The sequence below is a fragment of the Mytilus californianus genome, unplaced genomic scaffold (assembly GCF_021869535.1).
Source record: "Mytilus californianus isolate M0D057914Y unplaced genomic scaffold, xbMytCali1.0.p SCAF_21, whole genome shotgun sequence".
Taxonomy (NCBI): Eukaryota; Metazoa; Mollusca; class Bivalvia; order Mytilida; family Mytilidae; genus Mytilus; species Mytilus californianus.
In genome coordinates this window covers 5,072,116-5,088,065 of record NW_026262670.1, presented here as the reverse complement: position 1 = coordinate 5,088,065, position 15,950 = coordinate 5,072,116, and the positions used below count along the sequence as shown (strand labels likewise).

Here is a 15,950-nt window from a genome sequence, read left to right as displayed (position 1 = left end):
AAGCATCCGAGAGTCGTTAGTGGCCTACACTCCACCAAGGAGCAAAATGATTAATTAAGTAAGAATCCAAGAGTCAAACAAGTCATTGTACACTGGTTAAACTGTAAACCAACTCATTTTATAGTGTTGAGCCTTATCCGTTGACTTTTTATCAATTAATATTCATGATTTTCAAATTATGCTGCCTGAAAATAATTTTCTGGAGCAAATTGTAATCGTTTTCTTTGTCCATTCATCTGTTTGTCTGTTCTTCCGTCCCTCCGTGTATCAAACGTTATTCACTTGAGTATAAACTTTCTTGATTTAAATAAAACTAATGCAGATGAAAGATATAGCAAATGAAAAGAAGATTATTGATTGTTGTGTTAAATGGACAAATTTTAAAGCACAAGAAATAAATTAACAATAGTTCCATATGGTGCTGTAAGCAGCAACCCTTGCCAAGAAAATCATAATATGCTCCATATCCAAGGGGCGCTGGAATGGTGCTATATATCAAGGAAAATATAACAAAGGGGAAGCTGAAGTCCTCTCTAATAATGTAAAGTTTTGTTCTCATTAAACTCATCATAAATACTAGGATTAAAATTTTGTACACCAGACACGCTTTTCTTTTACAAAAGACTCATCAGTGATGCTCGAATCAAAATGTTTAAAAGGACCATTGAGGACCCATTATTTCAAAAAGGTTTTGCCAAATACAACTAAAGTACAAGTAATATATTCCTGGCACCGATAATCGGTTTGAAAATATTAAATAATTTGGCCTCGAGTATCACTAGTACTGAATAGACATTAATTGTTGTTGAAATAATCTATATATATAGGTACCATTAATACCAGTATCTGTATGAACGTATGTACAAGGTCATAAAAGACGGCTGTTACCAGCTGAATAAAATATAATGTGCATTTAAAACATACTTATAATAAATTATTAGAATCTGCCATACATTTTATTCAAAATAATAATTTGCATATTCATTTTTCTGCAGACTAAAGAACAGTGCGAAGAGGATTGTCAAGGTAAATATTTTGTCACTTCAAAATAACTCCAATCTGTAGAGACTTGTGTTGTGAAACCTGTTGATCTGTTTGTTTAAGTGTCCCTCTATGTACTTGGTGGAATGCTTGTGAGATCGTGAAAGGGAATATATTTATAAGAGTTATCTTTCTTAGATCTTCTGTACCACCTTATTAATTGCTGGTGATCAAAATGTACTTGTCAAGTATCTATAATCGAATATCTTGAATTTTATTTGCATGTGTTATCAATTTTTAGAGAGTATCACACAGCTTTCCTGAATTATATTAAATGGAATATTGTGTGTGTGAGAGAGATAGATAGAATCAAAAAACAAAAATGATTTGACTTTTCAAGCACAGTGTATTAATTTATATCTGGTTGATACTTGAATTTCTTTGTGGTTCATATTACATGTATGTAAGTTATATCATTATGATCGTTTTTCACAATTCTGCACTTTTTTCAAGCACTTTTCCTCATGTTTTGCATGTTGAGTAATTGAAAATCCTGGAATCCTCGGCTTTTATTTGTTCTAATGATGGTTTTGAAGGTAAAGATCATTATGCAATGTTTATTTCAGGTTTAAATGATGATGCTTTAAGCAAGACACCAAGTGATATTGAACTGTTGCGTTTTTCAAACCACTGCGAATCAAATAAAATGCATGAATTAGTTACATATCTTGGAATGGTTAGGAAATGGCAAAATATCGAATACAATCATCCTACAGATATAGAGGTTGCAAAATTTTTGATATTATCAAGTTGGAAAGAGATGAAAGTTAAATGCAATTTCAAAACTTTGTCAGAAGCTCTGATAAGCATGGGTACATCAACACATGTCTTGTGCCAAGTAAGTTTGCGCATAGTTTTAAGGATAATCTTTTAACCATTGAATGAACAATTTGAAAGTTATAGAATCTTAGACATTACACAGATAAATACTGACTGTACAAGCAAACAAAAAGAACCCAGATAAACACATACTGTTAACTCTGGTCCACTGAAATGGTGAGACCGTCCTACTCTTCTGTTGACATTCGTCGTCTTGCTCATGAAGCATGCACAGAGTAACAATATGTTAGCCATTGAATGCACAATTTGAGAGAGATAGAATTCTTGGAAATCTAATATATTGAAATGTTTGAATAGAAATTAGAAGACAGTGGAAGTGCTGCAGAAGAGCAAACTTGTTTTATTGGTTGTCAATCTGACTAATATATTCTGTATTGTTATGAGTTACAATTTATGACTAAAATCAGCAAAGACCCATCGAAACAACATCTGATACAAAAATTCAATAATATTTTTAGATATTTGGATGATATATTGGCTCTCAATAATGACGACTTCAGTATGTACACTAAAGAGATTTATCCTGTTGAACTAACTTTAAATAAAGCTAATACTAACAATAAACACTGCCCTTTCCTGGATCTTGATATCTATATCATTAACTGGAAGCTTTTAAAATACCAAAATTTGTGATAAAAGAGATGATTTTTCATTTCCTATTGTTAATTATCCATTTTTAGATGGTGACGTTCCCTTGTCACCATCCTATGGTGTTTATATATCTCAACTTGTACGATTTGCTCGTGTATGTAACAACGTATTAGATTTTAGCGAAAGAAATCTATGTATTACTGAAAAAATATTAAACCAGGGTTTTCGATATCACAAACTAGTCAAAACATTTACTAAATTTTATCATCGGTACAAGGACATCATTCGTAAATATAAATCAACATGCAGACATCTTTTACGTTGAGGTATTTCACATCCAATCTTTTTATGGTAATATTCTTTACAAAGCACAAAGATGTCGGCATTCACCTCAAAAGCTAACAAAACCTTTAAACAGGGTGCGGGATTTTCTCGCTGTATTGAAGATCCATTGGTGGCCTTCGGCTGTTTATTGCTCTTTGGTCGGGTTGTTGTCTCTTTGACACATTCCCCATTTCCATTCTCAATTTTAATGCCGAGAAAGTTGCAAATATAATTTCAATGTTTGCCTTACAAACAATCTAACAAAGTGTCTATTTCATAATAACTCTGTCGTATGGCAAAAGATATGAAAAAGATATACTTTTACTGTTTGTTTCTGTAAATATATAAAATCAAATATTGTTGTCAATGGGGTTTAAATCTTTGTCTGTCAATATGTAAAATCAAATATTGTTGTCAATTGGGTTTTAATCTTTGTTTTCAGGTAAGAAGAGTCATGAAAGCAGAAACAGGTACGTTGTTATACAGTCACCTAATACATAGAGAATATCACATGGCTTTTTGAATATCGCATCCGTATCAACCTGAGACACCAATAAAATCCCAAGAGCTCTGATAGAGGGATTATATTGGTTAAGGGTTGATAAGGTATGTGATATTGAAAAAGCCATATCATATACACTTTATTACTGTGGATTCATTAATTTTCGTTGGATATCAATTTTCGTGGATTTCGTGGGTACAGATGAACCACGAAATTAAATATTCAACGAATAACAAATTTGCTATAGGCTTGTATGAAGACGTCGGCAAAACCACGAAATTAAATATCCACGGACATGTAAGTTTTCCTCAATCCACGAAAATAAATGAATCCACAGTATATACATATACCTCACGTAGATGTTTTTTTATGTGGCATGACGTCATACAGATAAGGAGGTTTAAATGACGTCCTGCATATTATAGCTTTGACATGACGTCATTCAGATTAGGGGTTTGATAAAGCCTTTGCAACAGTGACTGCAATCGATGACGTGATGTCATACAGATTAAAGGTGTGATAAAGCCTTTGCAACTGTGCTGATATCGATATCATCACGGGTGGCTGATACAGCATGCTATTACACATACAATTTATCTGTATTTACTACTAAGTATATAATGAATTGTAATTAAGTCACCTCATACAAAGTTAATATTGTTTATCTTCTATTAAAGTGTAAAGTTCATTTTACAATGTGATAAGATAAAATCTGCTGCCATGCTGCAGGATTTATTAAGATGAACAGCTTAACTTTTTAGCTCACCTGGCCCAATGGACTAAGTGAGCTTTTCTCATCACTTGGTGTCCGTCGTCCGTTGTCTGCTGTTAACTTTTACAAAAATCTTCTCCTCTGAAACTACAGGGCCAAATTTAACCAAACTTGGCCAAAATCATCATTGGGGTATCTAGTTTCAAAAACTCTGTCCAATGACCCAGCCTGCCAACCAAGATGGCCGATATGGCTAAAAATAAAAAAAAGGGGTAAAAAGCAAGTTTTGTCTATTATTTTGAAAACCGTAATAAATAGAGAAAATCTGACAAAGGTAGAAATGTTCAGAATGTTGAACTCTATCAACTGTCCATATACAAATATATTTCAAAACTGTCAGACGACTTCTTATAGTAGCCTTTTCAATAGTCGTATGTCGCGAAAAGGCCGATAACTCAACTTTAGAATTTAAGTCTTTTGGAGACGGTCAATTTCCAGAATTGCATACTTTATCATCACCATTTTTTTTCTTTGGCCGTCGATTAAGACACAAGTGCTGCATTCTTTGACAATAAAGTATTTTTAACAAGACAGTATTATCAATGTATTATCATGGTATCAACATATGTTAGTAATGTTAGAATACCTGAATTAATTGTTATTTCGGCAAGGACAATTCATCACTTCCCCTGAACACATGATTTTGTACCACTTCACTTATCGGCATCTCCGGGCCGCATAACAGATCAAATTCCTGGTGATTTTTACTACGGCATTTACATTTTATTAATTCCTACATACTACCGCTTTTTTATATCAATTTTTGTTTATATTATCAACAAATATGAGTAAAATACTAGCTCGAGTTGTCGTTCGTAGTGTATAGTTTGTTCCAAAAACAATTTTTGTTTCTGGTACAGTTTGGCAGTTGTTTATTAACAATAAAGTTGTTTTAACTATAAAGAATTTTATCTCCTGTGTGTGTGTTTTTTTTTTTTTAATTTGTAATTTTTCAGAGCAAAAAAACAAATGTTTCTAATATGCATGTCGCAGACAGGATTAATATATATGTAATTGTTATTTCCCTTGTTTAAAACTTAAATTTCATGTTTCTTCATTTAACGATTTTCATGATGCTTATTCAGTACATATGTGTTAAATTAAATAGATATTGCTATTTTGAATTCATTTGTTAAAGATATTTATTTATATTCTAAAGTTTAGTATTTGCATCATTGCAAATCGTTTATAACCTTATTTGAGAGACTTATACATTTTATATAATGGGTTTGGAATTGTAAGTTTTAATTGTACCTTTCGCGCGAAGACTGTATAGAAAAGTAGCCATTCAAGCTCGATAAACATATTATAAATTGTCTAAGGACTAAAGTGTAAACCGACCAAGGAAAGCTTTGCTCTTGCAAATCTCCCTATGAGGCCAGTTAGTGCATCTGCCATATGCCTACTTCATACGGGTAGTTATTGAATGCTTCATTTCTTAACATGTTTGGTCTACATGCTAAGTTGTACTTATTATACCCCGAACAACGAGTTGCGGAGGGTATAATGTTTTTGACCCGTCCGTCTGTCAGTCCGTCAGCCTGTCAGTCCGTCAGTCCTATTTCTTGTCATCGCAACTCCTCTCAAACCACACAACAGAATTTCACGAAACCTTTTTAGATAATAAGGACATACTATGTAGATGTGCATATATATCGACAGGAAATTGCTATTCAAATTTTTTTCTAGGAGTTACGCCCCTTTGAACTTGTTTACTTTAATGTACTACTGCAACAGTTTGTGATCGCAACTCCTCTGATACCACACAACAGAATTTCATGAAACCTTTTTAGATAATAAGGACAAACTATGTAGATATGCATATTGACAGGAAATTGCGGTTCAATTTTTTTTCTAGGAGTTGCGCCCCTTTGAACTTATTTGCTTCAATGTACTACTGCAACAGTTTGTCATCGCAACTCCTCTGATACCACACAACAGAATTTCATGAAACCTTTTTAGATAATAAGGACATACTATGTAGATGTGCATATCGACAGGAAATTAGGGTTCAATTTTTTTTCTAGGAGTTAAGCCCCTTTGAACTTATTTGCTTCAATGTACTACTGCAACAGTTTGTGATCGCAACTCCTCTGATACCACACAACAGAATTTCATGAAACCTTTTTAGATAATAAGGACATACTATGTAGATGTGCATATCGACAGGAAATTATGGTTCAATTGTTTTTCCAGGAGTTACGCCCCTTTGAACTTATTTGCTTCAATGTACTACTGCAACAGTTTGTCATCGCAACTCCTCTGATACCACACAACAGAATTTCATGAAACCTTTTTAGATAATAAGGACATACTATGTAGATGTGCAAATCGACAGGAAATTATGGTTCAATTTTTTTCTAGGAGTTACGCCCCTTTGAACTTATTTGCTTCAATGTACTACTGCAACAGTTTGTGATCGCAACTCCTCTGATACCACACAACAGAATTTCATGAAACCTTTTTAGATAATAAGGACATACTATGTAGATGTGCATATCGACAGGAAATTAGGGTTCAATTGTTTTTCCAGGAGTTACGCCCCTTTGAACTTATTTGCTTCAATGTACTACTGCAACAGTTTGTGATCGCAACTCCTCTGATACCACACAACAGAATTTCATGAAACCTTTTTAGATAATAAGGACATACTATGTAGATGTGCATATCGACAGGAAATTAGGGTTCAATTTTTTTTCTAGGAGTTACCCCCCTTGAACTTATTTGCTTCAATGTACTACTGCAACAGTTTGTCATCGCAACTCCTCTGAAACCACACAACAGAATTTCATGAAACTTTGTAGATAATAAGGACATACTATGTAGATGTGCATATTGACAGGAAATTATGATTCAATTTTTTTTTCTTATACAATTTTTTTTTCTTACACATATTTTATTTCTCCAATGACAATGTGGGGACGTGGGGTATGTGAGCGCACTCACTAAGGTTCTTTAATTGAATAAGTTATATATTGTTTTCACTGTTTTTTGGTTTTCTTATACTTACATATTTAGATAGCGCTTTTACATCAGGCATCCATCGTCTCCGTATAAATCAATTCACAAACTAGAACAAGCTGTTGTCTGCATCCCCATATCTCCTGCAGAATTGCTCCTGCTACATACATGAACCCGCCCCCTTTTCTTTTATGGCTATATGTGAGGGGGTTGGACAGGAGGCATTGATTCTCAGTTCCCTCCCCCAAATTTCTACTTCATAGGGTATTGTGTTTCACTGTTCTCCTTTGTTTTCGTCAAGCATGAATTATCTCTGTTTAACAACCTTTTCCTCACAGTTAATACCACCCTGTCTCCAGCTTCCATCAACCCAATTTCCACTTCCAGCCGTCTCATTCCGGAGTTCCAATAATTCTTTTCACCCCCTCCCAGTGTCACAATGACTCGCACCCATTAACAACCCATCATTTGGCCACAAAGTATATTATACTTCCATAGGCTGAATTATTTCCAATATGCAATAATTACGAGTCAGGACTTTTGCTTTAAAATGGCAATTTTTTTTAACACATCTCGGTTTTAACTTTGATGTGTTTTCTAAATTTTAAATCAAATAAAACAGTTTTTACTTTCAACTATATATGGCCTCAACGCACACAAGAACACTACAAACTGTCCCTTCACAAATTTGCTGTCAAGATAACAAAAATGTACTGTTTCAATAAATATAATAGCAATAAATTCATAGTCACTTTTAAAAGTTTCTATAGTATATTTTGAAAAAGAATCAAACTTCCATACACTCAATTGAATTTCCAATGTTTCAATGCATTAAATTGTCATTCTTACCTATTTGTTTTATGGCGTCCTTATTACCCTATAATGAATTAAAATAAATCCACAAAGTTTACACAGCAAATCAACATTAAGGGTTTTTAAAAAGTTAAATTTGCGGTCCCAAAGTGAGGAACTAATTATAAAGCATGGGTAGGCAAAATACCTAGAAGATGTTTTAAAAAATAGACTATAGTTGATGAGCTACCTCCTCATATAAAAAGATTTATCTCCCCTGTGATTAAAACACATTGAGATTGAATTGTCTCCCTTTGGTGATTTTTTATTGGTTAACAATAGTTAAATAAAGGAAAAAGGCTAATACTTTCAAGTTCAAGGTCTCACAAAAGCATTTTTACCTGTTATTCTAATTTTACATTGAAAAACTAAAATTAGATGGAAAGGCTACTTATAGTAGTTATTGCCCTTAAATGACAATTTTATCCTTTTTTTTTTTATTAATTTTGGCCTATTATCTTGAAAACTATAATAAATAGAGAGAAACTTTTAATTGCAAAAGAGATCAGCAAGACAAGTTCTAAAATTAGTCTTATTGTTGAAATTGTCAATCGAATCCTTATTAGAGTTATTGCCATTTGATGACGATTTTTATTTTTCCTTTTTTTTTTTTGGCGTTTTTTGGCTTATACAGTATCTTAAACATGTTAAAATTATAATAGATAAATAGAAACTTTAATAAGCAAAAATGATCAGCAAGAAAAGATCTACAATTAAGTCAATGGAGTGGAAATCGTCTGACAGCTTCTTATTCGAGTTATTCTCCTTTAATGACATTTTTTTACCATTTTTTTTTCGTTTTGTCTTAGGTTATATGATAAAAAGTATAATAGATAGATAGAAACTTAAATAAGCAAAAGTGATCAGCAGGACAAGATCTACTAACAAGTCAAATTTTGCCAATAAAGTTAGTAGACTGTCACTCTTTATACGAGTGACTGCCCTTAGATTAGGATTGTTTTTATTCTCTTGTGTGTTTTGAGCAAAAACTAAAGAAGATAGAGAGAAACAGATGTTTGTCATGAAATCCTATTCTTGTCTACAATGTTGGAGAGTGTCCTTTGTTGAATATTCATAAATACCAAGGTGAGCTACATGGGCCCTTTAGAGCCTCCAGTTTGTTTTACATTGCTATGAACCTAATATCGTGATAGACACAAATTACAAGGCTTTTTTTTTACTATTGACCCGGGCTATAGGCTTAATTATCAGAATGCAAACATTAAGAGCAAGGTACTACTTATCACCATGAGACAGGCTTAATTATCAGAATGACAAGCATTAAGAACAAGGCACTGCTTATCACCATGAGATAGGCTTAATTATCAGAATGACAAGCATTAAGAGCAAGGTACTGCTTATCACCATGAGACAGGCTTAATTATCAGAATGACAAGCATTAAGAACAAGGCACTGCTTATCACCATGAGACAGGCTTAATTATCAGAATGACAAGCATTAAGAACAAGGTACTGCTTATCACCATGAGACAGGCTTAATTATCAGAATGACAAGCATTAAGAACAAGGTACTGCTTATCACCATGAGACAGGCTTAATTATCAGAATGACAAGCATTAAGAACAAGGTACTGCTTATCTCATATCATTCAAATTTTCACAGATCAATGAATTTGACAGTATTTTGAAGTTATTTAATTTTTTTATAAAGTGAGTTAATGTTTCAGATATTCCTGCAGATTACTTGGATTATATTCCAACAGATGAGATTATAGATGCATTAGCACCACAGATTGGTCAGGTTTTTTTTCAACTTGGGACTGAAATTGGGCTATCCATTGCAACCCTGGAAAATATACAGAGCAACAATCCTTCTGACTTAGCAGAACAGAATAGGGTCGTATTATTTAAGTGGAGAGAAGACCAACAAATCAAACCTACATTACGGGTCCTTATTCAGGCTTTATTTAACTTTGGGAGAGGAGCACGTTGTTTAGAAGAAGTTTTAAAGAATGTTGATCTGAACACCCTTATAGTTTCACAACAATCGAGAGGTAAAGGAGCAATTCAAAAGAAACTAAAAACAGAATCAGAACAGATACTACAGAGTCAGCGACAGTCACAGAATATTGGTCTGAATACACTGATACATTCACAACAATCGAGAGGTGAAGGTGCAATTCCAAAGAAACCAAAAGCAGAATCAGAACAGATACTACAGAGTCAGGGAAAGTCCAAAAATGTTGGTATAAACACATTGACAGGTTCACAACAATCGAGAGGTGAAGGTGCAATTCCAAAGAAACCAAAAATAAAACCGAAAAAGGTACCACAGACTCGGCGAAAGGTGTTAAAAAAATGTTCAATAGCTTAAAAGTAGACACAATTGTGCAATTCAGAATGGAAAATATACTACAGGAAAAAATACTTTTTTTTCCACAACAATCATTTCTATTAAGCATTCAAATGATTCATCACCTTTATTCGATGTGGTTTGTCATAACCTTTACAGATATTCTTCTTTGAAAAATTCATAACGGAAAGTCATTTATCAAATTTCAAAATCAAACACATTAAACGAATGAATAACAAAATTCATATTACGGTCTTTGTACAGGCATTTCCTTATCATGTTATAGAGAAAATGGTGGATGGTCTTGAAGTATAGATTTTGCGTACTGACGTTGTTTATCATCTTAATAACGTGTTATAGTATTCTTTTATTTATCTTTATAATATTACTTTTACTGTTAAGTTTGTTTTTTTGAGATATCCATTTGACGTGACTCTGTGCTTATGTATCCCGTCATACTTTGAACGACAAAATTATTTTATTTATTAATATTACTTTTACTGTTGAGTCTGTTTTTTGTGATATACATTTGACGTGACTCTGTACTTATGTATATCGTCATACTTTGTACCACACAATTATTTTATTTTATATTATTAATATTACTTTTACTGTTAAGTCTGTTTTTTGTTATATCCATTTTACGTGACTCTGTATTTATGTATCCCCTAATACTTTGAACGACAAAATTATTTTATGTCTACCTGTGCGAATTTCAAACACGCTTCTTCGTTACATTTGTTTGTTTTTATAGTGATTAAGATGATAACACAATGTTGACTACTGTACCCCTATTTTTGACATTTTTACCTATTGTGTCTGTTTGTTTTGTTCACGCATCGTTGTCAATATAATGGAATTTGATGGGACTGTCATACAAGTGAGAGGTTTAGCTAGCTATAAAACCAGGTTCAATCCACCATTTTCTACATTAGAAAATGCCTGTACCAAGTCAGGAATATGACAGTTGTTATCCATTTGTTTGATGTGTTTGTTTTTTTTGATTTTGCCATTTGATTGGGGACTTTCCTTTTTGAATTTTCCTCGGAGTTCAGTATTTTTGTGATTTTACTTATTAAACCTGGAAGGGCAGACTACAAATGTTCAGATAACACACTTTTTTTTATTAAATTAAATTATCCACAAGTGACGTTTGTCCTCAAGTACTTTTGGTAAAAATATGTTATTCATACACACCTACTCTGTTGTAATGACTCATAAGAAAGGTATGACCCATATATTTCATTTTTAGGACTGTGAAGTTTTAATGTTATTATATTAACCTGTGTAGCCTATATATATATATAAAAATGATAAAATCTATAGCGAAATGGGGTATCAAATATTTTTGCTTTATACGTTTTCAAGACAGAATAATCAACCCAAACAAGCCTGAACATAAAAAAGTTGCACTCGACTTTTCTTTTCGATGAAATTATTGCCATTTTTTGCCTTTTTTCTCAAAATAACTATGACCGTGGGCAGAGATGCAGACTTATGCTTTAAAAGATCCATCTTTTATCTTTCTGTGAAATTTTCGGCGGATTTATGCTTTTTGCACAAAAAAGATCCTCACGTATTGCACCTACGACAATCAACTGCAATATTGCTACATATAAGGATCCCAATGATGATATTTTCACCAGGATTCTGATTACATATTTGGATTCTCCATTTTTCCCGATAGTGTTTACATCTAAATATTCACCATCACGTTATTTTCACCAAGTTGGTATCATATTAAGATTCTTTCTCATTTTATTTTCACAATATTTTTTAGGCTCTAAAACACACACTGCAAAACACCTCTTTGGGTAAAGCTGAGTACAATGCACCACAAATGACTACAGATAGGTTTCAGAAGTGCCCTAGGATAAACATTGTATATTAATTGAAAAAATAAATGTCATGTTTTACGAAAACAAACTTTATTGATATATAACTCTTTTGTTACAGAAGATTTATGAAGCAGAGTTACTAAATATGCTCTGATTCAAGCTAATAAAATGTTCCTTTTTTTACATATATGTAACCTAAAGTCTGAGTTTAGGGATTGGATAAAAGCAAGAATATTATGAATAGTATTAAAATAGACCTACAAAAAATGTATTAATTTTCAAACTTTCTGGTCATTGTTTTGTTTTAAGTTGTGAACGTTAACATTACAAAAATGAAGTCATTAATTTTGTCAGCCAATATACCGTATAGCGGGTTATTTTCGCTTATTTTGGCGGATGAAAGTAAATTGCGAAAAATAAATTCCGCGAAAATTAATGCATATTTTTGTTACTTTCTAATAGCTAAAGCGTTGGTCGGTAGGTCAATAATGGTATGGGTTATTTTAACAACATAAACAAAAAGGGCATTGAACATACATGTATTTTGTAAAATGACTGTCACGTGTGTACATTCTTAAATTTTTTGTATACTTTGTTGCCCCTAAATCGCGAAATTTTACACCCGCGAAAATAACCCGCTATACGGTATTTACTTGGTTAGTTGATTATTTGCAAAGAAAAGGGTCATAAAGCCCTTTTGTTACCTCACACTAATAAGAAAAGAAAGGTGGTTTATTCAAATGTCTTCTTGAATGATATGTTTGGATACAAGTTCCAGGCACACAGTTATCGTCCTTTGATTATCGTTGAAAAGATTCCCTAGTGTGGACAGCGTTTAACTTGCAATTTTTTTTCATACGACTTCTAAATTTATCTCTTTACATTTTATGCATGAAATAGTAAGTAGGGGGTGAAATTACATGTAAAAAAAATTGGGGCATTAATTTTAGGTAAAGTAGTGTTTTGGTCCAGTTTGAAAAATTAGTATGTCAGAGGCTGTCAAACTGAATTACAGACCCCTTAACATAAAATTATCCATATTTTGTGTAAGAGTGGTTAGACTTTTCTATAATTGTTTTATAATTTGTCCCAAAAAGTAGTACACTACACTGTAAAAATCTTTTTTTGATAGAGCAGGTGCGATTTTTTCTAATTTGGGTGTTTTGTCTACGAAATAACTGTTCTCGAGCCAAAAGGGAGATGTGGGTTGTATTTTGTTGAGACAGGAACCCCAACGTAAAAAATATCCGAAATGATACTTCCCATTTCAATTCTCAATTTTATTTATCAACTTTCAGTTGATAGAAAAAAAACATTTTCTGAATCTAAATTCTAATTGAGATTATTTTGTATAAATCAGCCCATACAATACAAATTAACAAAGCTGAATAAATTAAGATGTTGGGTATATGCCAATAACAAACAACCCAACGACACAAATAACCAAATAAAGGCTATACCGTCAACGTTCACTTTCTGGTATTTCACAGCCAATTTTCTTTACGTGATTTCATTTTGGTAGATACTATTTTTTCCAGACAAATATATTTGATAAAACAAAGTGTATATCAACATTTCTGAAATACAGATTTTCAAACTATAGCTCTTAGATATATCCAAAATTGTCTAAACAGACACAAATTTTCTATTCATGTTAATTTCCATCCTTCAAAATTCATTGTTGCATGGAAAATGAGATGTTATATTTTTAGTTTACATTGTATCATGTGTGTTTGTGTTGATCTCTTCTGTTTATCATTGTGTCATATTTGTAATTTATTTTTGATTGCTATGTAGCATGTATATGCTTTTTGCAAGTAAACTCATTTATTCAATCATTCATTCATTAAAATTTTAATAAGGTGGATTGTGCTCCATTGTGCATAACGGAGGTCCTTTCGTGGTGTTTAGAGACCCAAAAATGTGTGGGTTAATTAAGATTATCTGCCATTATTTTCCCCATTATATTAACACAATAGGATTATTTGCCAAGTTATTGTATTTGCCATAATGTCATCATACCAGGATTTTCGATAATATTATAATTATTTTACCATTAAAGATTTAAAAGATGATTTCCTTTTAACATTTTTGCACCATATTATGATTCCTGATATGTTGATTATAAATATAATAAACTGTTTTCTTAAATAAATCTTTTTATCTTATTTTACATATGCTACATATATTTAGTACCCTTAGTTGATTAGGAGCTGCTCACCCTTTCAGATAAATGAGTTCACCTCTAGTTTTGTTCCCTGATTTTTTTGGGGGTGGAATATAGTAATTGCTTTGTCTTCCGTCTGCCCATATCTGAGTGTCTGAAACAAATAATTTTTGGATGATGACTTGAGTATACCTTGATTGATTGGAATGAATCTTATTCATTGGGGAGAAAAGTCCCATTGATTTTGGGGTTAAGAGGTCAAAAGTCACTGTTACTAATAATAGATACAAATTAACAGCATTGACATTAACCATTCTAATTCAAAATTCAATCATTGCATCCACTGAATTCACCCACTTATAGATCTAGTTTTCCAAAACATAGCAGACAAGTTAACTGTTCTGATCGCATGATTGGTATTCCTCACAGCATTAACGAGTTTTAGAAGAAAACATATGTACATGTATGCTCAAGTTCATTCTGTTCTTGTATTCAGTTGTCTTTGTCTCGCCTTAGACGAAAGAATGCGAGACGTAGGGATTACAATCCGGCTGCAGCTTAACTATTTGTATAAGGCTTTATATTCAAATAATGGTAGACCTGGAACTTCATTCGTTGTATACAGATGCCTTGTTACGAAGTTGCCATCAGTCTTATGTCTATTGTCTTGACCTTTTTCATGGTTCAGCCACTGTTCGACAAAAAAGTTTAGTTTTTTCTTTTGTTAATTTCTCACTTATCAGTAAAGAGATAACTATATCTTGTATATGTGTTCTTTGAAAGGTCTGTATGTCAGTCAAACACTTGACCTCAACCTCATTTTCATTGGTCAATGTTAAGTTTTACTGGTTAAGTCTGTTTCTCAGATACTATAATTATATATAAGCAAGACAGTCAACTGCATTTGATGTATGGATTGATTGCAAGGTGTACGTGTCTGTCTAGCAGGGTTCATCTGACCTTGACCTCATTTTTATGGTTCATTGGTCAATATTAAGTTTTCATGATTTGGTCTGTTTCCTGTATAGTATAAAGAATAGTTCAACTATATTTGGTGTATATAATGATTATTAGGTGTACATGTTTGTCGGGCTTTAGTTATCTGACTTTTGCCTTATTTTAACGGATCATTGATGATGTTAAGTTTATGTGATATGTGTAGTAAAACTATCTGTTGGACTATCAACATTAAATAAATCATAACAAGTAGAGCAGGCGAGACCGTTTCAGTGTGTGAATTCTTGTTTAAGGAAAACATGTAAGTCTTTTAAAATAAAATGGTAAAAAGTTAAATCACCAAAAAAATGAACTCCGAGGAAAATTCAAAACGGAAAGTCCCTAATCAAATGGCAAAATCAATTGGACAAACACATCAAACGAATGGACAACAACTGTCATATTCCTGACTTGGTACAGGCATTTTCTTATGTAGAAAATGGTGGATGAAACCTGGTTTTATAGCTATCTTAACCTCTCACTTGTATGACAGTCGCATCAAATTCCATTATATTGACAACAATGTGTGAACAAAACAAACAGACATAATAGGTAAAAATGTTACCATAAAAGGTAATCCTCATTATGATGTCTTATATTTGTGGAAACACAAGATTGTATAATATGTCAATCATTTACAATTGTTCACCAGAAATGATTTTTATTGGTTATCACACTTCAAAGACGTTATACACAAATCACCTAAAAGCGAGAGAGACAGTGGATACCAAAGGGACATTCAAACTAATAAGTC

General features: G+C 32.6%; 1 protein-coding gene across 2 annotated transcripts in view; it reads left to right on the top strand.

Moving 5' to 3' along the window:
* Window positions 1-14,188, top strand: part of LOC127731982 (uncharacterized) — a 58,941-nt gene extending 44,753 nt beyond the window's left edge. The window contains exons 10-14 of one of the 2 annotated variants that reach the window (XM_052240973.1): window positions 996-1,026; window positions 1,608-1,879; window positions 3,239-3,266; window positions 9,570-10,016; window positions 10,131-14,188. In XM_052240973.1, coding sequence (XP_052096933.1) covers window positions 996-1,026; window positions 1,608-1,879; window positions 3,239-3,266; window positions 9,570-10,016; window positions 10,131-10,216 — 864 coding nt within the window. In that variant the 3' untranslated portion in view covers window positions 10,217-14,188. Of the gene's footprint in view, window positions 1-995; window positions 1,027-1,607; window positions 1,880-3,238; window positions 3,267-9,569 lie in introns of both variants that reach the window. The other variant, XM_052240972.1, reaches the window with a different exon arrangement.
* The last annotated feature ends 1,762 nt before the right edge of the window (window positions 14,189-15,950 follow it).